Raw genomic sequence first — 24,916 nt, forward strand, 5'->3', positions numbered from 1 at the left:
AAAGAGAATAAAACATACATAAAATATTTTCAGGAAGAAGTTAAGCAAACTCAGTCCTTGTTTTCATGTAGTTATTACTGAAAATGTGAATTATGCCTTGAGGTTGTGTTCTGAGATGTTCTAAATTAACCCAAGATGTGCTCACATCCAAATGTCAAGTATTTCTTTCAGACAGGGGACTTGCAATTTCATCAGGTCCTTTGAGCCCCCTCTGTAAGCAGCCCAACTTGTGTTTCCGTTCCTAGTGACTGTAGTCATAGTCCCAGAAGTCTCTCTTCTATGAAGAAGTAGTTGGACTGAATTCAGACTTTGTTTTTTTTTCAACTCTGAAATTGAACTCTTGACGCAACTCACAAATAATTGCTCTATACAAATGTTTCTTCTAAAATGCCAAACCTTATAAAAACCCTTCCAGGAAAAGTGATCCTCCTTGCCCTTTGTAAGGAGGAGATTGGTATAAATGGAGCGATCTCCTCTTAATAGAGCTTCTTTCTTTTGAATGTCCATGACAATTAACAGTTTGTGGTCTAATAGTATAAATATTCCTGTGTTATTCCCTGAGGGTAATGTCTTTTTCTTTTTTCTTCTCCTTTTAAACAGGAGCAACTTCATCTATGGCTCATACTTAAGTAAAGAAGAAATTGCTTTCTCTGACCCCACTCCTGATGGAAAACTCTTTGCAACACAGTACTGTGGCACCGGCCAGTTCCTGGTATACAACTTCCTCAATGGACAGCACCAGACTTAACTGCTCCCGAAGGAATTCTGTTTTTATCGGGAGACTTCTGCCAAACGCACTGGGTGGGTGCAGACCTTCAGCAGAAGCCAGGGCCATTTTTACTACAGTGAACTCAGGACTGGTAACAACCGAAAGGTTGTACTATTTTATTAAAATTGTAAACAATGCAGTAATAGGCTAACTTTTTTTTTCTAAAAGAAAGATATTTTATTAACTTTTGCAAAAGTTTGATTGTATTTTATCTAGTTAGTCATGTTTACATGCAGCAGAAAACTGTTCATAGTGGACTGTAAACTAATGCAAAGACTCTAGCCTCCTTGATGAGTACATGCTGAAGTTCTTAATACGGTGATATACCAGTATGTGTCGGTGCTGTAGCACTGGTCTGTTGCCACCCTTCCAGCAGGGGTTGCTGGCTGGACAGAGTTGGAGGATACACCCAATTGCCTTGAGGCAAGAAGCTTTCCAGTGCAGTCCCTGTGGGTGACAGCCCTCAGAGACTGCACGATGGTTCCTGGGGTTTGTGCTGGGCCCAGCTGGGTGTGAGGGAGCCTGTGAGGTGACAGCAGCATTGGAAACTTGTTCTACCCCACCTTGCTGCTTCTCCCCTAGATGAGGTGTAGGGTAAAAGGCAGAACAAAAGCCCCAGGGACTGATGTAATCATCCTTTTCCTTCAAGTTCTGTACTGGGTATATCCCTTTGTTAGTGGACTTCACCTTGATACTTGTCACTCGTTCAAAATCTCCTCTTTTAAAGGGTTTGTATGTTGAAAAACTGCTGTGGCCTTTCTTGATCTGTACATAATGTAGATAGGTTAAAAATAAAATACTTGATAGCTTTTTTTCAAGTTACTTTGGATGGTACTAAGTGTGAATGAATCTTCAGTGTATTTCTTACTTTTGCCTGTGAAATATTCCCCTAGTGGCTAATGGCAGCATGTGTTTTGAAGCAGTCTCTGGAGAACACAGACTTCCCTTTGTGACAGTGCACTTGCAGATCAGTGCCCCAGGAGCCCAATGTCAGCACTTACAGTAAGGTGAGAGGTGATGCCTTCAGCCTTGAATAACAGCTTAAAACCCTGATGAGAAAGGTTGAACTAAATTTAAAACTCACTGTTTAATTTTGAAACCCATGTGCAGTGCAGGTACACTGATTCATGCTGTGCTGTCCTTAACCTTGGCCTAGGGGTAAGGCAAAGAGCTCACACCACCTCCATATTGCTGCTCGGAGTACTTACACCTGCAGTAGCAGAACAGTGGTGAATTGTCATTCTCAAGGGGGTTGTGAGGAGACCCTGAAGGGCTTTGTTAAAAAAGTTATGCAGGTTCACTAACAATCCAATGGTGACCCTGCCTAGAGGGCTTGGAAAGCAGGAGCATGAGTTAAGAGAGAGAGGCAGTCTTAACTGGTAACTTAATATATTCAAATTTAATGAAAGCACATTATAAACATACCATAGCCACAACTTCAGACAGTTTCAGTTCATAAACAATAACATGAGGTAGACTGACTAGTGAAGCTAAATTCACCAAGTTTTTGGTTAAGAAAACTTTACACTAGGAAAGCAACATTTTTAACCCTCTTCCAAAAGTCGCAAAAAGCAATTACATAAGTTAAGCAAAAAAGCATCTGCATATGATTCTTTAAATCTTAGTTTACATTCAGATTTAACCTGTGAATAGACGAGAACATCTACAGGTAAAGTATAACGCTGGCCAATGGAATACATTCATAGGGATGGCCATGAGGGTGAGACGTAAAACCAAACTGGAATAGCGATGGGCTAGGTGTCAAATAATGCTGGAGCATGTGGGGGGGACAAGCCTCCCCCTCCAGTGCTGGCTCAGGGCACCCTGGCCAGAGTGTTATCAACACTCCTCACTTCCACACAGGGGAGAGTTAAGGAGATAGGTTTACTATTAGTTGGTAAAGGCAGGCAAATACACTGCCTGACTGGTGGCATTCTCAGCCTCAGGGACAATTTTGCACTGCTTCACCAGAGGGCTAACTCCTTGGAGTAGTTTCAGCACCTGGAATTTTAAGAACTTAGTGCAAACATCAAATAGACAAACAAAAATGAAACCATTTATGAACACGTAATACCTGATGCTTCTACACCACGCTAAGGTTTGGGGTTGGGCCTAAGCCCTTCTGGCAAAACCAGAACTACTGGAATACATTCAGGTGTGTATCAAAAGCTTCAAGAAGTATCTTTCGTATTCATCCTTCTTCTGAGTGTTAAAACAGGTAAGGCAGGCTGTGTCTGAAGGAAAATTAAAAATACATTTACAGAAATGGGTTGCCCATCAGAAATTTGCTAAATTTACAGCATCAGAGTGAAGCTACGTTAACACAGACATACGCAAACCATTTTCCTTTGGCCTCCGGCAAATATATTATGCTTTTTCATCTGTAAACATCTCTTTCCACAAGATAAAAAAAGTTGCTTAGTTAACACTATGCTTAAAAAACCACCAAGTATGACAACGTGCTAATTTCATTGCTTTCGGGGGAGTCAACTGATATTCCTGAAATGCTGTTCCGAACAGGCTGAGGTTTTATTTTTAATGAAGGGGTCATGACGTGCAGGAATATTTTTGTGCAGGATGATCATTTTTTCTGTATGGAAACCTCAGCGGGGTAGCTCATGCTAACAGCATGAACAGAAGAGTACTGTTACAATTGAACCCTGCAATCAAATGCTGCTGCACTGCATTCATTCCAGAATAACTTCACAGGGATCAGCAGTATGCCTGTAAGTAGAACAATGGGCAACTACAGCTACAACCACTATTTACAGAGGGTAACCGAAACAAAAAGGAAAGGCTGACGTTGTCAGGTGATGGATTCCAAGACCTTTGCTTCTGGACAGAATCTCTCCTGAGCAGTCCCAACCCTCCCCTGGCACCGTTGTGGGATACCTTCTGGTTCACTCAGATCCAGCTTGGGCACATTGCCCTCCTTGCACATCTCTTGGTATGCTGCTTCACAAATAGGTACAACTTGACAGACCCAGTCTTGCCGCTGCAGCCAGCTGGAGTTGAGCAAAAAGTACATGGTGAGTGAGCTACATATGGCCCACCACTGAGGCACCAATGTACAGGAGGACTCATTTCCACATGCAAAGGAGGACAGCCCACAGGTTTTCAGAATGCTTGAGGAGAGTGAGGAACAGTAGGCGAGTTGCTGGCGAGTTACTCTAACTGAGTGGGAGCAGCTATGAGGAGCCTTTTGCTTTGTCACCAGAGCTGAGGAGGGGGTGCCTAAATGGGGTGACTAAGGTTGCTAAGGAGAACTGGGGTGCCCAGTGCCTGCCACGGGTTTGCTGATTTGTTCAGGTTCAAGTAGTAAACTTTGAACACCTGTGGAAATTTTGCCAAGGACAGTTTCAATACATACACAATTACAGATTTTCAGCTAACACTGCACAGAGAACAAGACTATTCCTTTTAATACAAATATCTATGTTATAGTGTAGTTTCAAACCCCTGAGTATTCCTGTACCACAGCACAGAGCTGAAGAGACATGATGGGCTCTCCTCCATACAGCTTCAATAAACGCCACGTGCTGGGTTGCGTTTCATGTAACATTCAAGTTGGCAGCTGCCCAGAGCAGCTTCTTCTTCCCCTACCTCAGCTGAATATAGAAAGGATTCTTCTTCAACTGAATTATGTTCTCTTTTCAGATCCTACATTTTGGCTGGCTGCGTAATCAGGGTCAGCCATTATGGCTGACATGAAAATAACTGGAATCCAGGATCCTTGAAATCATAACTGATGTGGTAAATTTAGCCTTAGGACTAAAGCCTACTTCAGAATTGTAGGGAATCCTTTCAAGCAGCCTAGATAAATATTGGTTGCACTTTGCTCCACAGTGATTGTACTTGTTTTTAAAAACAAAAAGTTCTTTTTTCTTTGTTAGCGGTGTCTTAGCGAAGCTTATATATGGCGTCCAGTAAGAAAATAGAGAGGTTCATCATCACTACTGTTAGCAGTTTGAAACTCATCTCGAAGTCGGAACTGCCACTCGTCCTCCAGCTCCAGCCGGACTATTGTCTGCCGTAAGGAGCTTCTGTCTTGACATATGACACACAGGGTGGCACCTTCAAGTGAAAAGCATGTGAGATTCTCAGGGTACAATAACAAGTCTGATGTTTTTCTCAGTAATTTTCCTAAGCTATTTTAAAGAACTCTGGTCTGGTGGAAGTTGTCCCTTCCCATGGCAGGGGAGGTTAATTAAGACTAGGTGATTATTAAGGTCCTTTCTGACCCAAACCACCCTGTGATTCAATTACCTGCACTTACTACTGACAGGAACAGAAATTTTATACAGTCCCAAAAGAAACACTGCACCTCTTTCTTTTGAAAACAAGGGCAGCGCTAACTGTGAAAGTTCCAGACCTGTTAACGAAGCTGGTTATGCCTCTACCTTCCCTTTTTTCTCCGTGTTATTATTTGTCAGGAAGGCACCCAGACAGTTCAGCAAAGCCGTAAGATTACCTTTCAGAAACCTGAACCGCTTGAGGAGGTCTGCGCCAACAAAGGAGTCACAGAGATAGAGCAGCAGGCCGCTGAAGAACACCCCTTCGCAGTTGACGTTGACTGAGTGCGGGCGGGAGCTAATATAGCATATGGCCACCTGAAACAGAAGGAGAAAAGAAAGGAAGTACTCCTGGGTGAGAAAGGATGACTAAGTGGAATGGAATATAACTTAGTGATAACAGGCAAGTCAGCTAGGGCTGGTCAAAACATAATCCAACGAGAATGCACTATTGAGCAAACTTCACCTGGGAAATAACACATGGGACAAACTTCTAGATTCAGCTTGGCCACTGAAACATGTTGTTTCAGGGTCCTCTGTAAGTCAGTTTGCTTTTCTGCTTCTATATGAATTATAACAGCTGTCAAGATTTTTGAGGTTGTTCTAATAAGGAGACATTTGCCACAGTAAGCAATTTCATGAGTACTGCAACTGCTGAGGCTTGAGCTCCTCCACGTCTTCTCTTGCTGACAGCAAGCATCACCTAAGTGGCTCCCAGCATTGGCCTGCCCCTGTGTTTCAGTGCTCTGATGGTTCTGTATCAAAGGGTTTTTTCCTGTATCTTGTCACTGACCTCCATAAAATTTCCCAGAACAAAGCCCTTTTAGGCTTTCATCCCACTTCAGAGTCAGTTCAAACTGGTCGCCCTACCTACAGACATCTAAGACATACTTGCATACTTTTCACTAGAAACCCAGGTTCATAAAAAGAAAGGCATCTGAAAGGAGAGCTGCATTACAAAGGGTGAGCTTCACAATAATGAATCAAGGATTGCATCAGAAACTCTCTCAGCCAAACCAAGTTTGTTGCAAGGACAACTCAAACACAGATAATAAAAAGCTGTATGCTAGAGAGTGACCTAAAAAACCGAGGGGATAGTTTTTGTACAGACTATGCAGCACACCAAGCTCTATCAAGAACAGCATCACTGGGGGGGGGGGGGGGGTTGCATCATATGAAATATTATTTGAGATAGATGTGTCCAATTTCCTTGCAAACTACATCAAGCCATCGCAGACCACTGGTCTCTACCCACACCAGCCAGCTAGGAGGCTTTATCACCAGCTGTTCCAGTGGAGTTAGTCTCACTGTTTGAGAGCAGCCTTCAAACACTACCCTGGCTGCTGAGGGTTCATAAAAAGATGGGGTTTTCAACACCAGAAGGGTGCTGAAGTAAAGGTTTGCATTGACTTGTCCCCATCATCCTTTCAAGTATTTTGTACCTCAAGCCCGATGTTCAGGTAGCAGTCAATGGCCAGTACCGGGTTCTTGAAGTTATTAACGGCCTTCGGGAAGAGTTTGTAGGTTGCATGTTGAAGGAATTTCTCCAGGAGGAACTGAGATGGGGCTGCCAACAAGGTATGCTCACTGTCAGGAGCACAGACGTACTGAAGAGGCATTATTGGTGCCAGGCCGTCCGAAACCTGCAAGGAAAGGAGAGCCCCTTTTAACCCACGTGCTCAGTGCACCTCCTCTGCAGGAGATCCTCTAGCTGGGGAAGGGATCACCATGACATGGCAGGAAGAGAGAGAAAGCTGGGGGAAGAATCGAAACTCCCCACTCAATTCTGACGTAGCACCACAGCACAGAAATAAATGAACTCTTTGTTCTGTGGTTGCTAAGTACTTCTGTGGGTATCTGCCTGTCTGAAGAGGGGACATAAGATAGGGAGTTCAAACTGTCACAGCACCCTTCATCCTGCCTTACTCCTGGACAGTACAGGAAATTAAATGACATCCTCCTTGTGCGGAGTCATCCACAGAAAAAGTTCTCTGTGGTGCTCTCTCACAGGCCAGTCCATCACTACAGATTCCACTGCAACCACAAAAAGAGGAAAATTCAGAAAATGACCTCCCAGAAACTCAAATCCAGGGTTCAGTCAGTTAAATTTGAAACGGGGAGGTCATTTTTTAAGAGGGATGGTGTGGGATGTGTTTAAATCCAGCAGGAACACAAACTGTAAAATTCCCAGATTAAAATCAACCCGTAGAAGTATATTTCTGTTTAAAGCTGGCAAAAGTGTAACATGATCTCATATGTTATGAATACTTGTATTTCTCAGCTGGATTTCAGAAGGTTCCCATTTTCAGTGCCCGTCCTCAGGTCTCTTCTTGTCAGCAAGTACAAGGACTGAAAGTCACAAACCAGAAAACACTGGAAACTTGTGGCTCTGCTTAAGTTTATAAACCCAGATCCAATACAACTTGCCTGTGGTATGTCAGCTGTCGAATAAACACCCAATAAATCTAAAAAGCTAGAGAATTTGTTATTCCTAGGAGAAACAGGTCCTGATTTTACCCTTTCCGTATGACAGAGCATAGACTCACACTCACCACGATTTTTGGCTTAACGACAAAGTCCTTTTGTCCTCCAACCTGAATATGTTTCTTCATGACACTGAAGTTGTTGAAGCGGCAGATGAGGAGGCCACTGCTGTTCGTCCGCAGATTGAAATCTACATCTTCACAGAAATACCTAGACATTAAACACAAGATCATCACTAAACCAGCAGTGTGGCTGCTGTGTATGAATATTCACCCTACTGCTGCTGAAATGCACTGGAACGGGCTCAGCAGAGGCTTTTGGAGACTGTCTGATATGGTGCCTATACAAATTCTCTACACGGCTCTGAAGACTCATTCCTTCAGTATAGGAAAGCAGCAGTGGTTATCTTAAAACCAAACAAATTTTCCCTTTTCAGTGTGTCTGTATGCTTCTTCCCCGAATACCAGACCTGGCCAGCCCTCTCATCCTCATCATGTGCTGACATCAATCATTTCCTCCCCTTTCCTTTTTTCTCCCTTTCTTTTTAGCACTTCTTTTAATAGATATTTTAGAACTGAGAGCAGCTCTGCAGTGACCAAACTCCATTTTTGAACAAGCCAGTTTTATATAACATAAGTTTTGATGAACTGGAATCGGGATAAATGTGGCTTTGACAAATATTTGGCTATGGGAGACAAAGCAGCTGAGAAGTAACATTTATCCTGCGCTATTTATGATGTAATTGCTCACTTCTGTGGGCTGATTCCCACCTCATGATTCAACTGGCCAGAGAATGTGAAATCAAGAGCTCTATAAGCCACACCAGACTCCAGCTTATTACAGAATGGTTTGGGTTTGAAAGAGCATTAAAGCTCTTTCAGTTCCAACCCCTTACCACAGGCAGGGACACCTTCCACCAGCCCAGATTGCTCCAAGCCCCATTCAACCTGGCCTTGAACACTGTCAAGGATGGGGCAGCCACAACTTCCCTGGGCAACTTCTTCCATTATCACACCGCCCTCACAGTAAGGAATTTCTTTCCAATATCTAATCTAAATCTCCCCTCTTTCAGTTTAAAGCCATTTCTCCTTGTCCTGTCACTATATGCCTGTCCTAAATTTTTTATAGGCCTTCTTTAGGTACTGGCTTTCACAGGCTACAGTTCCTCACTCAAATATATATATATTGCTTACCTGTTCAGATCATATTGCACATTCTGGGTCAGGTCTATGTTGAGCAGTATAAAGTCATGCACATGGCACCTGGAGAATGGAGCCTTTGCTTTCCTGGCATTCAGCTTGCTGTTCCATTTTTGAACACCCAATATTGCATAATGAACAATTTTGGGGGTGGCTTCAATGTGTTGGAGGACACTCTTCAGCGACACATTCTTGCTGGAACCCCCAGGCTCCAGCGACTGGCTGCAAAACATGATCATACATCACATACAAACCATGCTTATGATTTTTATATAATATACACTGTGTATATATATATATATACACATTTAAGTATACACAAAGAACAAAGAAATTCCATTAACAGTTGAGAGTGTTTACTTTAGATACTGTAAAAATATATATATTAATGCAGATCTGTTAAAAAATAGCCAACTAATCTTACCCATCAATTTAGTTATTATAAGAAAATGGGCCTTTCAGCAGAATAAGGTCTTACACAGCAATGTAGAAAGGGAAAAGGAATTGCTTTATGCACCATTTTTGGAAGGCTATTTTCTCCATAATGGACAGCACATGCACTGAGAAGGACAGGAGTTTAAAGCCTCCTAAAAAGCTAAAGCTCCCAAAATAAACTATTTTCATTGAGAAACGTATATTGAATCAAACCAAATCATGGAAGTAACATATTGAGAAATCACTCAAATAGCCACTAAAAACAAGAGTGGCTTTAAACAGAGCAAGCACAAGCAGAGGTTTGTTAATGGTACGGCTTGTGGGACACGAATGTAAGGCTAGAGCCAGGTGGAAGTGTTCAACAGCAGGAGGCTGGATGGTCAACAAGACAAATCTAGAGCCTTCCTACTGCTCTGAGTGAAAGAGTGGATTTTGTGCATTTTAGACAACACCACTAACGTGTAGGTGTACAGTTCCTGAGCTATCTGAGTCACAATTGAATGAACGATGTCTTCCGTGAGGCCCTCTGGACAGGCAGCCTAATGTTACCACATCAAAGCCACTACCGAAAGCTGCTTTTGCTTAGCAATATTTCAACTACATTATCAGTACCAGCAGCCCAGTTTTTTCCAGTCATCTGGTCTCTTATACCCTGTCAGATGCTAGACATGAGCCTAAGTCACAGGTGTGCTGCTGTCTGTGCTGAATCAGAGCAGAGACCCCAGTGCTGGGTGGTTACTTACCTTGACTGTTCGTGGGCGCTGTGCATGTTCCACAAGACGCAGGAGTCATCCATGACCACGATGAATGGCCACACACACTGGCGCTTGACTCCCAGTTCCTCCAAGCGGTTCCGTTCCAGTTCTAGATTGTGGTAGGAAAGCTCCTTAATAAGAAACCTTGCAGCACCTGAGAAAATACCAACAGGAGACCTTTATTAGACTTTGTCACTCTCTCCTCCCAGAGAAAGGTTATATCAACATCTGCAGTCATTACCCTTTTACTAATCATAGAATGTTTTGGGTTGGAAGGAGCTTTAAAGGTCATCCAGTTCCAACCCCCTGCCATAGGCAGGGACACCTTCCACTAGACCAGGTTGCTCAAAGCCCCATCCAACCTGGCCTTGAACACTGCCAGGGATGGGGCAGCCACAGCTTCTCTGCACAACCTGTGCCAGTGCCTCAGCACCCCCACAGTGAAGAATTTCTTCCTAATGTCTAATCTAAATCTTCCCTCTGTCAGCTTAAATCCACTCCCCCTTGTCCTGTCCCTAAATGCCCTTGTAAAAAGTCCCTCTCCAGATTTCTTCTATTTTAAAAAGAAATCAATATGTCTCTTTTTCAACATGAGTAAATCTAGCAGGCAGATACCAAGAAGACTGGACATTTTAAAGAGACTATGCACAACACGATTTTGTGGGCATTAATAAAGTAACTTGAACCACGAAAGGCCTGAGATTCTAAAACCAAAGCTACTTAGAAGTTCTTGCAGGAAAAAACTCAGCATCCATGAAAATGAAGTCCGAATTTAAGCCCCCAGTGTTCAGCTATAGTTAATATTTAGCTTCAGCTAAATAAAGGAGCTACAATCTGAAAAAAATCACATGTAAAATGTCTAGAATGAGTGTTCACACAGCAGGACTGTGTAAAATGAGTGAATGTGGCCTATAAACCATCAGATTTTAAACTGAGAAGGCAGTGATCAATGCAACCGTACATTCCACATGCCTAACAGCAGTTCTTACACGCCATTGAATTTTGCACTGATATTGCTGCTGTTACCACAGCACGAATGTGAAGACCTGCTGCAATGTTTCCTTCAGTCACATGATACACATTGTCCAACATGGATTTTAATATCTTCACAGCAATGCGTTGATGGTGTTTCTTACCAACGCCAGCATTGTTGAACATGCCTGGCAGGACAAGCATGATGTGGTTGGGCCAGTATTTACGGTACAGTGGCATTTCATACTCCTTCACTACAAGGAGGTGAAGGTGGCTGATGCCTTCCATGGCATGGTAGAGGTTCAAGAGGCCATGCTCATGACGTCCACTTGATGGAGTGAAGATAGGACTCTTGACTGCATTCAAATTCTGCTGGAACAGAAGGTATTTTGGCCACATTAGGTAAAAAGCAGGTTATTCCTGATATGGATCTTTATTTATTTACTGTTTATACTGGATTTTAAGATTATTAATCATTGCAACACAAATGAACTGGACACTAGGAATGCAAAATGGGATGATTGTGTTCCCAAAAACTCCAGCTCTAAGGACAGTCAGGCAAGAATTATGCAAAGGACATTAAAACAAAAGGAACACATAAAAAAGAAAACATACACCCTCCACCCCCAGCCACCTACCACTGACTTGCAAATCTCCATCAAGCTGACTGCATTCAGCACATGCAGACAGCAGATGGGTAAGAGCAGCACACGCACCTTGTCAGAAACTAGTGGGAGACGCATGCTTTCTAGCTGTTTTCCCTGCTTGCTAAAGACAAAATGGTTCTCTTTGGACTTGGGGATTATAAAATGCAGTTGAACCTCTTCTCCTAGCATCGAGGATGAAAACGTGAAGGCATGCAGAGTGGAGTCAGAGATCTGTATACAAAGAAAAAAAAAATACAAGGTTTGCAAGCAGGTAGCACATAAGGCACCCATGGTACCTGCCCTTACAGCCCCAATACCGGAAGCCATCAGAGAAGAACACCCAAAATATTCTCTTTCAGTAACTGAAGTTAACTCTATTATATTCTCATTTTCCTCTACCACCGTCCACATTACTTAGGTATGTAACTGACATTGCAATTAAAAGAGTCAGCTTTCTGTACCCAACCAGTCTGGCCAAAGTGGACCTTTCTCAAATCCATTTGAGATGGAAATGATTTAATAATATTTACAAGGAGTAGCTGGAAAGGGATGTTTTACAGGGGCACCTATATGAAGATAGGCTGAAAAAGTTGGGGCTGCTCAGCCTGGAGAAGAGAAGGCTGCATGGAGACCTCATAGCAGCCTTCCAGTATCTGAAGGGGGCCTTAGGGATGCTGGGGAGGGACTCTTCATTAGGGACTGTAGTGACAGGACAAGGGGTAATGGGTTAAAACTTAAACAGGGGAAGTTTGAATTAGAGATAAGGAGGAAGTTCTTTACTGTGAGGGTGGTGAGGCACTGGAATGGGTTGCCCAGGGAAGTTGTGAATGCTCCATCCCTGGCGGTGTTCAAGGCCAGGTTGGACAGAGCCTTGGGTGACATGGTTTAGTGTGAGGTGTCCCTGCCCATGGCAGGGGGGCTGGAACTTGATGATCTTAAGGTCCTTTCTGGCCCTAACTATTCTATGATGCTATGTAGTGACAGGACAATGGGAAATGGCTTTACACGGACAGAGGGGAGACTTAGATTAGATAGTATGAAGAAGTTCTTTACAATGAGGGTGGTGAGACACTGGAACAGGTTGCCCAGAGCAGCTGTGGGTGCCCCATCCCTAGCAGTGCTCAAGGCCAGGTTGGATGGGGCTTGGAGCAACCTGGTTTCTAGTTGAAGGTGTCCCTGCCCATGGCAGGGTGGTTGGAACTGGATGAGCTTTAAGGTCCCTTCCAACCCAAACCATTCTGTGATTTACATGATTCTATGCAACAAACTGTCCAAAAATTTTTCCCAAAAGTTTCAAAAAACAGTGTACTGTGTGCGTGCTGCTCCACAGCAGAACGCACTGACATTCAGATACCCTAGCAGCAGCAAGGCTGCATTAGTATGCTATTTTTCCTGTGGCAATACTCTTCTAAGGATCTAAGTGACCAAAGCAGACCACACCATTAGCAAGGCTATGAAGAATTTGGGTGAGCTTAAGCTTGCACAGTGCTTCACTGATCTATGTAAGTGTATACAAAGTGCCTACATATATGATAAGATTTCATTCTACAGAAGCATTTGTCTTACTACAAGGTTAAATCATTCACTCTTAGCAGTCAGCTTTCTATAATCTTTACTAAAGTATTGAAGTAATTAGCCTAAGTAATGTGAAAAATGAAAGAAGCTTTATTTAGGTTCTCTTAAAGCATTTAAGAATCTTCCTTCATAATGCTTTCTATCCAATGACTCCCCTTTGGATGTGTAATTTCTCTGAGTTCAATTGTAATTCTATATACAAAACTCACACACATGCAAGTAGATGTTTGTATTTATTACTGCTCATTATGTTTGACCACATGCATAAAGATGAGTGAACAACAGATGTCTTTTGGGAGGATTTGCTTGTGTCAATGTACTTGATGAAGCATGAGTTTTAAATCAGACCTGCTGCTGCTGCTCGGAGGTAACTGACATTGTACACTGCCTGGTCAGTGTGTCTACACTGTGATAGCTTAATAGCAAGCTGTTGGAAAAGATCAGCAAGCAAGGAAAGAATTACTTGAGATAAGAAAGTTCCATGTAAGCTGTTGGTGGTGGTTAAGGAATTATGTCTGAGCTATTAACCAGGATAAATCTTACCTGTCAGTTTCCTATGAGCATAACTGTTTGTTTTAGAGATCAAAAGTTTTTTTAACTCAACATTTAAAAATTATCAGTTTTGTCCAGTGACTCACAAGCTACTGCTGAGAAGCATGCACAGTTACATGCAAAGGGAGGAAGAAGCAGGCCTTCCAGTCTCCCATCACAGGTGACACCTGAGCAAGACAAGCACCTCAACTTTACAGTCCTCTCCCATGAGATACTGCGAACCCTCTGGGCAGGCTGAATAATGCTTAGGCTGGAGACAACTAGTCACAACATTCACCCTTTGTCAGAGGCAGTAGGAGAGGAGAACTGCTCATGCAGAACGCAGCAGACACAGTTGATGCTCCGGGGTCTGTATCTCAATATCTCCCCTGAGAATGGAAAAATTAAACAATTCCATCTCAGGGAAGGTGAAAGCATGAGTGCTGACACCAGAGCCCTACACTTGGAGAGACCACAGAAAACTCCATGATGCAGTTTACCCTTGGACCTTGACACCAACCTGTACAGCAGGATTGACATCCATATACTGATGGCACTGCTCACAGTGGTGGAACGTATTGTAAGCTGCATATTTAGTCAACATCATGGACACAGTCTCCCTTTTCTTAGGTTCCTCCGATTTGGCTTCTTTGCTTGTTTCTGTGCACAAAGAAAAACAGTAACAGAAATTTTACAAGTGTTAAAAAGTGAAATGTGATCCCAGAAACAACCATAAAGAACACACAAATCGTTTTGCTCCATGTCATTTTGGAGATTAAAGGCTCTTGAGAACTCGCAGGTTCAACTGAACCAATAAGAACTGATTCTTTGTAGTAAAGTATTCCTAAAAAACTCTACATTTTACCCACCTTGTTTCACTCTTGAGAGTTGTTCCGTGTATACGGGACTTACAGTTCTGTACTTGGGGTCATGTACACTCAGGTCAAAAGACATTTTGCTGAAGATTTCAATGTCCGGCCAGTGGTCATTGCTAGACTGGGTAATTTCACTGTTTTCTGTGTGATCTGCAACAACACACTTGAGGTAAGCAGCACCAGACACCCACTGAATGGCATTTACATGATGTTTGCTGATTTACAATTGCAGAGGAACTCACACAAGTGCACACAGAGATATCATCATTGAACATCATATACATTGCCAAAATTGAAAAACTATAGTGCACACAAAACCATTTCAAAGAAATGGCAATTCCTTAGAAACTGCATGCAGGTGAAGAAGCCTCATAGGTATCTTCCCCCTGCTCTGCTCCTTATTGAGCTGCTGAGGTATAAGTCACTCTGGTTTAAGCATAAAATGCTCAAATCAATGGCCCTATCTGCGCAGAAGATACAGGGGTAATCTGGGTCTTCTCTGTGATGGAATGAGGAGCACTGGGTAAATGAGAAGCAAAGTATCCAAAGGCAGAAGGAAGGAAGCAAAGAGAAAGAAGCTGTTCGCATTTATGAACTAGTACCTGGTGTTACATGATAAAGACAGCAAGAGACAGTCTTCTGTTACAGAATGGGATGTGGCCAGCAAGGACCAACTGGAACTTCTTTGATCCAACAGAGAGAAATCTGAAGTAGAAAATCAAGTTTACGTAATGAGAACATTAGAAAGCACTGGCCAAGGAGAGCAGCTTTGAACTGTGGTTGAACATGAGATGATTCAGTTTAAAATAAGATGCCAGAGCACACAAAAGTCAGTGTGTAACTGAGGTCACTGATTTTAGAAAAGCAAATTCAGATGAAATGAAAGTTGGGTCTACAGACAAGCATGGGCACACCCTGCCCTGACTGATGTGATAGGAAGTGAGCCAGCAGCGGTTCAGAGGCCATTAACCTCACTGGCACTGTGCTTCACTCAAATTACCATCCGGTGGGGGTCAGGTGAAGTGTTTTAGTTTGTCAAAATCCTGAGAAAGCTCACTCTAAGTCGGCTGGCCTGAGAACCCCAAGGACTTGCCCATGAATGAGACTGACTTCTTGGAATTGCAGTTGTCAACCAACCAGTAACCAGCATATCAAGCAAAATAAAAACACAAGGAGGAAGAGGCTTCAGAGGGACTACACCAGAAAGACACTAAGAACCAACCAAGTGTATGAAGAATGGAAAAAGCTCACTAGTGAATGAAGTTTTGTCTTAAACATCAGCAAGTGTGTGACAAAAAAAGCTCTATCAAATGTCAAGCTGAGGTAGACCTCAGAGAAGTGCGTAAAACCAATCATTTTATTTGCTATATCACCTCAACTATATAAATTTAAATACATTTTTTAATTTTTTTTACTTTGATGATTCTATTTTCAAGGGAATAAAAGGTTTACCATAGGCCAAGACAGAAACAAAACTGACATCTTAATACACACTTGAAACAGAGAGAAAGAATAATCTCCATGCCAGTTTTCTGAAAGAACAGGTTTGTGACATCTGGCAGGAGACTGATTGCAATGCAAGCATTAAGTATATATTATCACCATTCAAGAGGAGACACAAGAATCTACAGAGCTCTGGGTCCATTACTTTGACTTCGGTAATATTCAAAACTTGGAGAGTTATGAAAGACATTGAAGTAAATGAAAAATGCAAAAACATGGCTTAACCAAAGCAACCCTGTGTAACTTTCATTATACAGCTATGATGCATCTATTTCTCTGAACAAAGGAAAAACAACACATCTTATCCGTCTGGACTTAAGTATTTAGTACAATACTACATGACAAATTATTAATACAGGTGGAGACAGTGAATGGTCCATAAACTGAAAAAGTTGATTAAACAGAAGATGGCAGCATGTAACACTGTAAGCATTAAGGCAGATGCTGATTACCAATGAAGGTAAAGGATCAGTGGAGGGACACCCTGTTTAATATTTCCTCTAAAGTAACCAACTCAAAAAAAACCCATTGGTTTAAGTTTGCCAATGGTACATTCTGAGAGTCATTGTCAATACGGAGAAGGAGGTAAAGACCATCCACAAAGAATTCAATGCCCTCAAAAACTGTAACAACAGAAACTGGGTGATATTTAACATTAAAAATATGAGTAATATGTACGATCAAGGACTAATAACAGGCATTTCTGCAGCAGGATGTGGGCACCTCGGTTGGAAACAACTGAGTTGCAGAAGAACCCACAAGTACAAGCCACATATCAGTGCCAGGGAAATGGGAGAATGGAAGAGACAAGTGCAATCATTGGTTTCATCAGTCATGGGACTTTCAGTGGATGCAAGGAAATACATGAGCCAACTCACAAGTACACTGGGTTGGCTAAGTATCCCACAGAACGCCACACTCAGTTCTGGTCACCCATGTACCAGAAGGATAAACTGAAAATAGATGTGCAGGCAAGGAGCCACTATGGAGAATGGAGAGCCCGTCATTTGTGAGGATCCTGTAAGAAGACCCAGGCCACCTAGATGAATGATGACCGATGGTAAAGCTGCTATCTGACTACACCATAGAAGTAAACGTCAAAGAAGATAGAAAGTATTTTAGTTTACATTATTATTTTCTTTGGTCCCAAAGAGAACATTTATAACGGGGACAGGAACATCTTTGGAGAATAAAATAGTATTTTCAATCACCAGAATGCTAGGGCTCTGAAAAAGCATTCCAATAGAAGTAGTGGGAGTTAAAAAAAGCCACAACCAAAAACCCAGACAAACCCGAACTACTCTTCTGATGGAGTTCCATGCATTCCTGGCTGGGGTGTGACACATTGCTGTGATCGCAACAACCCAGACAGCATGATGCACAACTTCTCTTACATTTTCATTTATCATCCTAAGTTTCTGGGGTACTTTAGTTCAAATAATAGGGGAATAACAGCCCCCAGAGCTCCAAATCAAAGAAAAATATATTTGTTCTTAATTTAATATGTGTATTTCTGCTCAGAAAATCCTTAGTCTTGTCAAAGGTTTGACAAGAATGGGATTTTCAGGATGCTAGTCTAATGGTCATAAGATTTATGCACCACGGAGCTCTCTTCACTACAAAAGCACAGAGTTGTGTAAATAGCACCCTGAAGAGGACTAACTTTTAAAAGGATTTGGGCTTCTAAAGGCAAAGTTCTGCCACAGCAGTTAATGGATCCATGAGAGCCAACAAATGAGCACAAATCCAAAGAGGTTCCCCCTCCCCTTTTTCCTCAGTGTAAGATCTGTAAACTGCAGAGAACAGTCTTACTGAAAACTTGCATTTAATTTGTAAATAAACATAAGTAGCAGTAATGTCTCAGCCAGAAACAGACAGCTGTTAAATATCCTCTCTGCTTAAAAGCAACTGGTGCTTAAAAACTAGCCAGGAGAGATACTCTGAGCAGTTGTTACCCATTTACAGTTCTGTGTTCACTTTCATTTTAGTGCTATCCAAGTATATCAAACCAAAATACATATAATAGCTCTCGGCTAAGCCAAATATAAAATTTACATTTTTATTAATATATACTGAAATATACACAGACACCTACAGTAAGTCTGGCTACACACTAATGGACATGACAAGTGGTAGGTGTAATTTATAGTCTTCCTGTGAGCCTCAAAATTTGTCACTGCTGAATACTATGTAAGAGAGGCTCTTTATAATGTGTATTAAGAACAATTACTAAATACTTACTGGCATTAATTTCTTCTTCATCATACACATCTACTTCCAGCAACCGGATCAGCATGCGGAAGAGAATCCTTAGGAACTGCAAGTATGAGCCAGTCTTTCCTACCTGAGCCAGAGATGGAAAGAAGTCTAAATCCCAGCTGAGACTAACGTGAAGGAAGGGTACATTTCAGATAAATGTCTTTGGGCTCACCCTGTTCTACCTCTGCCTAAAAACATAACAAGACATAATATTCCCCATTATGCTGAAGACTATACAAAGTTGATCGGGGAGCACAATCTGACCCACAGCCAGTATCATTTTTGTATGCAGGGAGATGGGCAATGATAACTGCTGCCCTATTGATTGCGCATGGCAATTTTATACCCAGTGCCATCCACATGTATTTCATTTAGGCTAAAATATGACATACAGCATTACTCTTCCTCATATGACATACAGCATTACTCTTCCTCATATGACATACAGCATTACTCTTCCTCTCCCTACCATTTCCAGCATGGACTTAACCTTAAAATTTGACTAATTTTTTGACCTCAAAATACATTACTGCATGCAACCTTGCAGGGTGCCTTTACAGTACAATCTGCAGTCCTCATGATCGGTCCTCCAGTCCTGCTAATAAGGCAAGAGGAAGGAACTGTTCTCTTACTTGTGGTGGTCCTGTCAAAAGCAGCCGCCTGGGGTGAAAACTCCTTGAGCCAGACGCCTCACCCTGATTGCTGAAGTCTGCATGGTGCTGCCGGGCTGTCGTCCACTGCCTGTTGTAGAGGGACTGTTCTTCACTGCTCATGTCCTTGTGAAGCAGAGGCCTCAGAGAGCCTACCCAAGACACATCAGCATGAGGCAGGAGGGATGAGGAAGAGGGTAAATTCCCGCTTTTCTGTGAGCTCAGGAGACAGTAGGCAGCTTTTGACAGGATGACAATGCGCGGCAGTGCAGCACGGAGGGCCTTGCTGTCTTTGGCCGAGTGGGCAGGCCACCGGAACGTCTGGGAGACCGAAGACAGTGATGACAGTTTTGAAGTGGTGCTGCTTGCCATCTGGTTACCCAGGGAGTCACATTCTTGTTTCAGGGTCTCTCCAGCTGTGAAAGTTCCCTCATCTACTGAGCTGTGCGCCACAGTCTGAAAGTTAAGTGATGGTGCTTGGTTCTGGGACTTGTCCGCAGCACTCGAGGAGCTCACGCCATTGTCAGCCAGGGAACCTGGGGAAACAAAGAGCAGGCAATGAACAGACACCGGCTAGCATAAGAAAATCATGAACTCATCTGATCTATGGGACAATCCCAGCATACAAATACTTCTGTTCAGTGAGTGCTGCTGTGGCTTAGGGCAGTGAAAAGAAATCATTGACATCTATCTGTCCCCCTCTTGCTGGAGAGGCAACAGCCTTTGGATTTGGAATTTCATGGTTCAACTTCCTAAACTTCAAGTATAACATACCACTGTATATATAGATCAGCTTGACCATACTTCCTATGGAAAACAGAGTATTTGTTTCACTGCAACTTTAACGGGAACTTGGCTATGCTCCCTCCTCCATACCAGTCAGGTTTATTTAGCATATGGAAAGATCTGGTGCATGGCAAAGATATAGTTCTGCTATCTCAATACCTCAAACTCATAGGGAAACAAACGGAAGGACCCAGAGGTGCTGAAGAATGCAAAGAAGGGAAGTCTTGCTGGGAGATGAGGCTCCACAGATGCCTGAAGAGGTAGGGCAAGACCCAGCCACTGTGCTGGTCTTGACAAGGTGGCAAATACTGATCCTCACCCATAGCTACCCCTGCAGTTCCAGAGCATTTTTCTATTGTTAAATTTTTACAGCCTCCATTTCTACTCTGATTTTTAAGATCTTTTCAGGATCCACTGGACAGAACTAGCAACAAACATGAAATGTAAGTTTAAAAACAAAAATCACAAGTGATTTAGCTTGTAATACAGCTACGGTATACCATCCTCCCACTGCATCCTCTTTCAGTGGTAGACAGGAAAACTGCTCACTGTGGAAAGAATCTGCGGCTAACATTTCATTGTGTAGCCTGCAGCAGGACGCAGCTAAGCAACCTGCATCTCAGTGTTTGCATTCAACTTCCAGTGACGCAGGAATGAAGACTTGTTTTTCAGACCAACAGCAGAATAACTGACCTGACGTTCCAGTGACGGCACTGCTATTACTCTGGGGTCGGTCCAAGTCTATCAACAGCTCATCAGACTCATTCTCGCTACCATTAGCCTTCTCATGCTCCTTCTCACTAAGGTCAAGAGCTACAACAGGCCCTCGAATTGCCTCCTTCGAGACGTAACAGCATGCCAAACCTACTTCTTGCTCTAACGCAGTCCGGGTTAAGTAGCTTGAGTCAATTAGTCGAAGGTCACAGTATTTCAACGACCTAGAAAACCCAACCCAAGAAAAAAGAAAGTTTTGTTTTCTCTGACTTTGAAGAATACCCCTATCTTCAGTTGCTTATTAAATATTCACAAATAATTTTATTAGCCAATAAATATAAAATTCTTTTAAAATATTCAGCACAGAAGTTATGCTCCCTGGTACTTTGCACAAACATTCAACTGACCCAACAGTACTATAGTTCTCACAAAGCAGCTGTACTTTGCTCACATTGCACTTCCCAAAATTTTAAACTGTTCCCAAATAAAGTCTTCTAAAATACAATTTTTTAAGTGAAAAAATAGCCAGATGTTATCAAGCCACTTCTCCACCTTACAGCTTATCTGAACATGTTAGAGAACAAGAATAATAACAGCACCTGGGGAAAGTTTCTCCCAGAGGGTCTTTGCCAGTTAGAATAACAATGCAAGGTAAACCTTCCAAATCCTGATAGGTGCGAGGAATCCAGTCTTCCTGCTCATTGCCCCTCCAAGCCTGTGAACAGAGAAAATTCCAATCACATCTAAATGACCTTCACATACTGTTCTGTGGTGGTTTTTTTTAGTTTGTACTTTTTCTCTGTATACACTGTTTGTTTACTTGACAGCCAACAGGAAGGGGACCTTAGGTACAGGCATGCACTTTTGCTGGTAGCCAACCATTAGCCAAGCATTAAATGCAAAGCAAAAGGATGCATAGGATATGTTATTCAGTGCTGGAAACATACATCTGGTGTAGTATTAGTGCAGTCTGTCAGAGAAGAGTGCAGTTGATGCCTTCAGTTTCAAGCTGGTACAGACGAAAGTTCTTTGAAATTAATACAAGGATACAGTAAGACCTTCAAGTGAAACATGAAAATGATTCAATGAACCTTGCTAAATTATTCAACATAATGGAAGAGTATATAAAAAAAAAAAACAAAAACATTTTCCCTTTCACTGGAGGTAATCCCACAAGAAAGGACTCCTTACCTACAGTCTACCAAGGCCCAAGACCACAAAACTACACCATTTTCCCTTATCATTGGAAAGGCTGGTCCTATGTCCAACCTTCAGACCCCTTGGTTCAGTTCTTTCTGGCCCTGGATGAGCCCATGTGTGTTCTCTGTGTTGGATGCAGCCTCCTAAAAACGTTGCTCTACCTTGAGCGATAACATCTTTCTTGCTGTGTTGCACAGTGCCCAAATGATAAAGCCAGTTTTTGACTAAGACAGCACCCTACAGTAACTGTTAAAAGGAAGTAAAACTGAAAGATTCAGAGACTCTCCCTTAGAAAGGAAACAAGCCATTCTACCTCTGCCAATACCAAAATCTTAAATAAAGCTGAAATGCAAAAATGCAGGCTTCTATCCAACCATTCCTGTGAATACATTATGGGTACTGCCAGGAAAAACACAGCTTCTTAGATCACTGACCAGTCAAGACAGATCAGCAGAGATGCTCTTTCCATATAACCCAGAGACTATGTTTCCATGCTGATCAAACATTAAGATCTCTCTAGACAAGGAAATTAAGCCCTAACCATTACAGAATCACCAAATATTTGAGCTACAGCATATCACACTGCTGGAAAAAAGTTTATCCTTTTTTCTTGTTAATAATGGACAAAATCAGTCATGGAGAAGACTCTTGTGTAGCTCAGGCACAGAATCTACTTTGCCAAGTCATGACAGCAACCCAAATTACTCAAACTGCCCATTAAAAATAATACATATATATAACACTTTTCTTAGCACAGATGTGCAAGACAACAAGGCGCAGCTGTCTTGACAGCCCAATAAGACTTATGCAGGATTGGTGGAAAACACATTGTGCATGAGGAACTCTATTTTGAATTCCCTCTTGATTCTTCTAGCCTCAACGTTTCCCTTGACCTTTTCTATCCTTACCCTTCCTTTTCTCCAGAAAGGCCATGGTTTGTGAGTAATCTCAGCCAGATGAAGGGGATTGAAAAGGAGGATTCACTAGGAGATCAATGGCTCAATGTGTCATCTGACCTTCTGAAAATTTCCACTGAAAATAACTCACGATTTTTATTAAGAACATGGTTAGAGTAATACTCGCCTTTTCTGCTATGGTTCTATTCTCTTTCCCCACTCTTGATTTCTTTCCCTTGCTGATCTCAGCATCCTCTGTATAACATGTTTACAAAAAGAAATTATTATTCCAACTCTCTAACAACATATACTGGCTCAGTAAAGCGGCCTCGGCAGCAGAGAGAGATTTTCTGGCTTGGCAAGTTTAGTCTAGTTGAACTTTAGTGCTACCCTGCCTCTCCAACAATGGAAGTTTCTGCAAAAGTGCATGGATAGACACTTAAATAGGGAAAGACACATCCAAAGCTGGTTTTCTTTCCGCTAGCCTAAGGACCTAAAAAGAAGCCTGAGTGCCTGAGGCTTTGAGCTCTAAACTTGCATACAGAAGATGCATTTCTTGATCATCTTACTCATGAGGGACAGAGAGCTGCAGTCCTCTGGGCTCCTCTCTTCTGAACGTCTCCCAAATGGTTTGATTCTTGTTATGCTTAAAGGGTATGACATGACAGCATGCCTGGTCAACAAAACAGTTATTTAAATTTTCATCTCTTCTTTCATTCTGTACCTCTGGGTGTATCACCTCTCTTGAAGACTGGCTCCCAGATAGAGAGGAATGACCTATCTGGATAGCTAGAAGGCTTGTCTAACAGAGAAGGGAACAGTCCAGTTCCCAGCACTGTAGAGACAGCTGCCCAACTTCCCTGCCCTGTTGTAGCACCACACACACGGCTAAAGCCCTCTTAGGGAGAAGCTAAGCTAAGTCAAACTTTTCAGCCGGGGTCACTAACAGCTGTAACTTTTCCCTCCCTGCCCCTGAAAAAGGTCATGACGAAGTCTCATCCGCGCTGCAACCTGTTATTGATGGAAGCAGCATTTTGAGCTTCAGTCTCATCAGAAAGCACTTACTAGCCCAATATTGTACCCCTTGGCCAAAAATATGGCCTGGGTGCTCACAGTAGAAGCAGGCAGCAATTAGTTCCCCACTTGCTCTAGTCTCCCACCTTCAGCCCTCCACCAGGAGAAAAGTCAAACAGCACAGAAAGACTATATCAAAACTGCCTGCAATAAACTAAATTCAATGGGAGCATGTCTGATGAATTTTATAATGGGAATCGGTTGCACAAACATATGCTCACACCATTTCAGATACCCCACATTATCCCAGGCACCAGACTAGCAGATATGGCAGCCCAGCACAAGACTCACAGGTGACCTTCATCATTCTGAAATACCCAATCCTAGGTAACTCGCCTAAAAAGACACTACAGGCTTATCTTTGAGCAACTGAATTCCTCTCCTCACTCCCTTTATATGCATGTTTCAGAACTGAGTGGGTTTTTTTTCTAGTCACCTGCAAGTAAAGAAACAAGTCCAGAATCCTACAGCTTTGTTTACTCCAAAGAAGCATCTTGTGTTCTGGGAGAAAGGAATAAGAAGATTTAGAATTTTTTTCATTATCTGCCTGATCAAATTCCTCTATTCCAGATCAATGGCTACATAGATATTCACCTAGAACAGCTTCACACTCTATGCTGATCTGCTCCAATGAACTTACAGGCTGCTCCAGCAATGTGTAAGGGATGCAACCCTTTACACAAAGGGCCACAGAGATGCCCTCACAGGACTCACAGTCCAGAATGATTTCAGGTTGGAATTAATACCTAGTGAATAAACAAAATCCCAGCAGCACAGAGCTGCTACCCGCATGTCATTTTCTCCTTCACGGCTACTGCTTTCCTCTCTACCCTCTCCTGCTGCAGACAGGGTTTGAGAAGCAGAGGTGGTAGCTTCCCTAATGGACATTTTATCTGCTTTTGATTGTAGGCAAGCAGTTTAAGAAAGGCTCACAAAATTAATTCCTTTTCTGCATGGATTTGAATATACTGCATAACTCATAGCAGAAACAGAAAATTATTCTCTGTGTAAGACTTAAAGCAAGGATCAGACAGAGAAACAGTATTACTTTCAGGCTGGTACCTAAGGCAGGCAATCCATTTGCTTTGCTTTAATGTAGTGAGGTTAATTCAGGAAGTGGGTTTGGCTAGTTGAACCATGCTCTTATAAACCCATGCAAAAGTTTAGCCTGGTGCATATTTGTTGGGCAGAAGAAGCTTTTCAGCATGCAGTGGTTTGAGAAAAGAAGTCTATGTCAAACAGCATGTTTTACCAGTTATCAGAAGGGCAGAAGATGGATGGACAGAGCAGACAACAGATA

General features: G+C 42.4%; 2 protein-coding genes across 14 annotated transcripts in view; one reads left to right on the forward strand and one right to left on the reverse strand.

The window, feature by feature from the left end:
* The window catches only part of ESCO1 (establishment of sister chromatid cohesion N-acetyltransferase 1), a 32,401-nt gene extending 30,810 nt beyond the window's left edge, over positions 1-1,591 (forward strand). For all 3 annotated transcript variants that reach the window (XM_061448701.1, XM_061448702.1, XM_061448700.1), the window contains one exon: positions 601-1,591. In XM_061448701.1, coding sequence (XP_061304685.1) covers positions 601-748 — 148 coding nt within the window. In that variant the 3' untranslated portion in view covers positions 749-1,591. The remainder of the gene's footprint in view (positions 1-600) is intronic.
* Positions 1,592-2,141: 550 nt separating this feature from the next.
* GREB1L (GREB1 like retinoic acid receptor coactivator) overlaps positions 2,142-24,916 on the reverse strand; it is a 136,930-nt gene continuing 114,155 nt past the window's right edge. For 8 of the 11 annotated variants that reach the window (XM_061448684.1, XM_061448690.1, XM_061448687.1 and 5 more), the window contains 14 exons: positions 21,046-21,161; positions 20,426-20,670; positions 18,929-19,482; positions 18,279-18,381; positions 14,529-14,684; positions 14,180-14,319; positions 11,623-11,784; positions 11,071-11,278; positions 9,923-10,088; positions 8,739-8,966; positions 7,614-7,755; positions 6,504-6,704; positions 5,241-5,379; positions 2,142-4,843 (listed from right to left, as the gene is read on the reverse strand). In XM_061448684.1, coding sequence (XP_061304668.1) covers positions 4,680-4,843; positions 5,241-5,379; positions 6,504-6,704; positions 7,614-7,755; positions 8,739-8,966; positions 9,923-10,088; positions 11,071-11,278; positions 11,623-11,784; positions 14,180-14,319; positions 14,529-14,684; positions 18,279-18,381; positions 18,929-19,482; positions 20,426-20,670; positions 21,046-21,161 — 2,724 coding nt within the window. In that variant the 3' untranslated portion in view covers positions 2,142-4,679. The remainder of the gene's footprint in view (positions 4,844-5,240; positions 5,380-6,503; positions 6,705-7,613; positions 7,756-8,738; positions 8,967-9,922; positions 10,089-11,070; positions 11,279-11,622; positions 11,785-14,179; positions 14,320-14,528; positions 14,685-18,278; positions 18,382-18,928; positions 19,483-20,425; positions 20,671-21,045; positions 21,162-24,916) is intronic. The other 3 variants (XM_061448691.1, XM_061448689.1, XM_061448686.1) reach the window with 1 other exon arrangement.

The sequence above is a fragment of the Pezoporus flaviventris genome, unplaced genomic scaffold (genome assembly GCF_033815535.1).
Source record: "Pezoporus flaviventris isolate CSIRO_AGI_PZ_B2104156 unplaced genomic scaffold, CSIRO_AGI_Pfla_v1 ptg000007l, whole genome shotgun sequence".
Taxonomy (NCBI): Eukaryota; Metazoa; Chordata; class Aves; order Psittaciformes; family Psittacidae; genus Pezoporus; species Pezoporus flaviventris.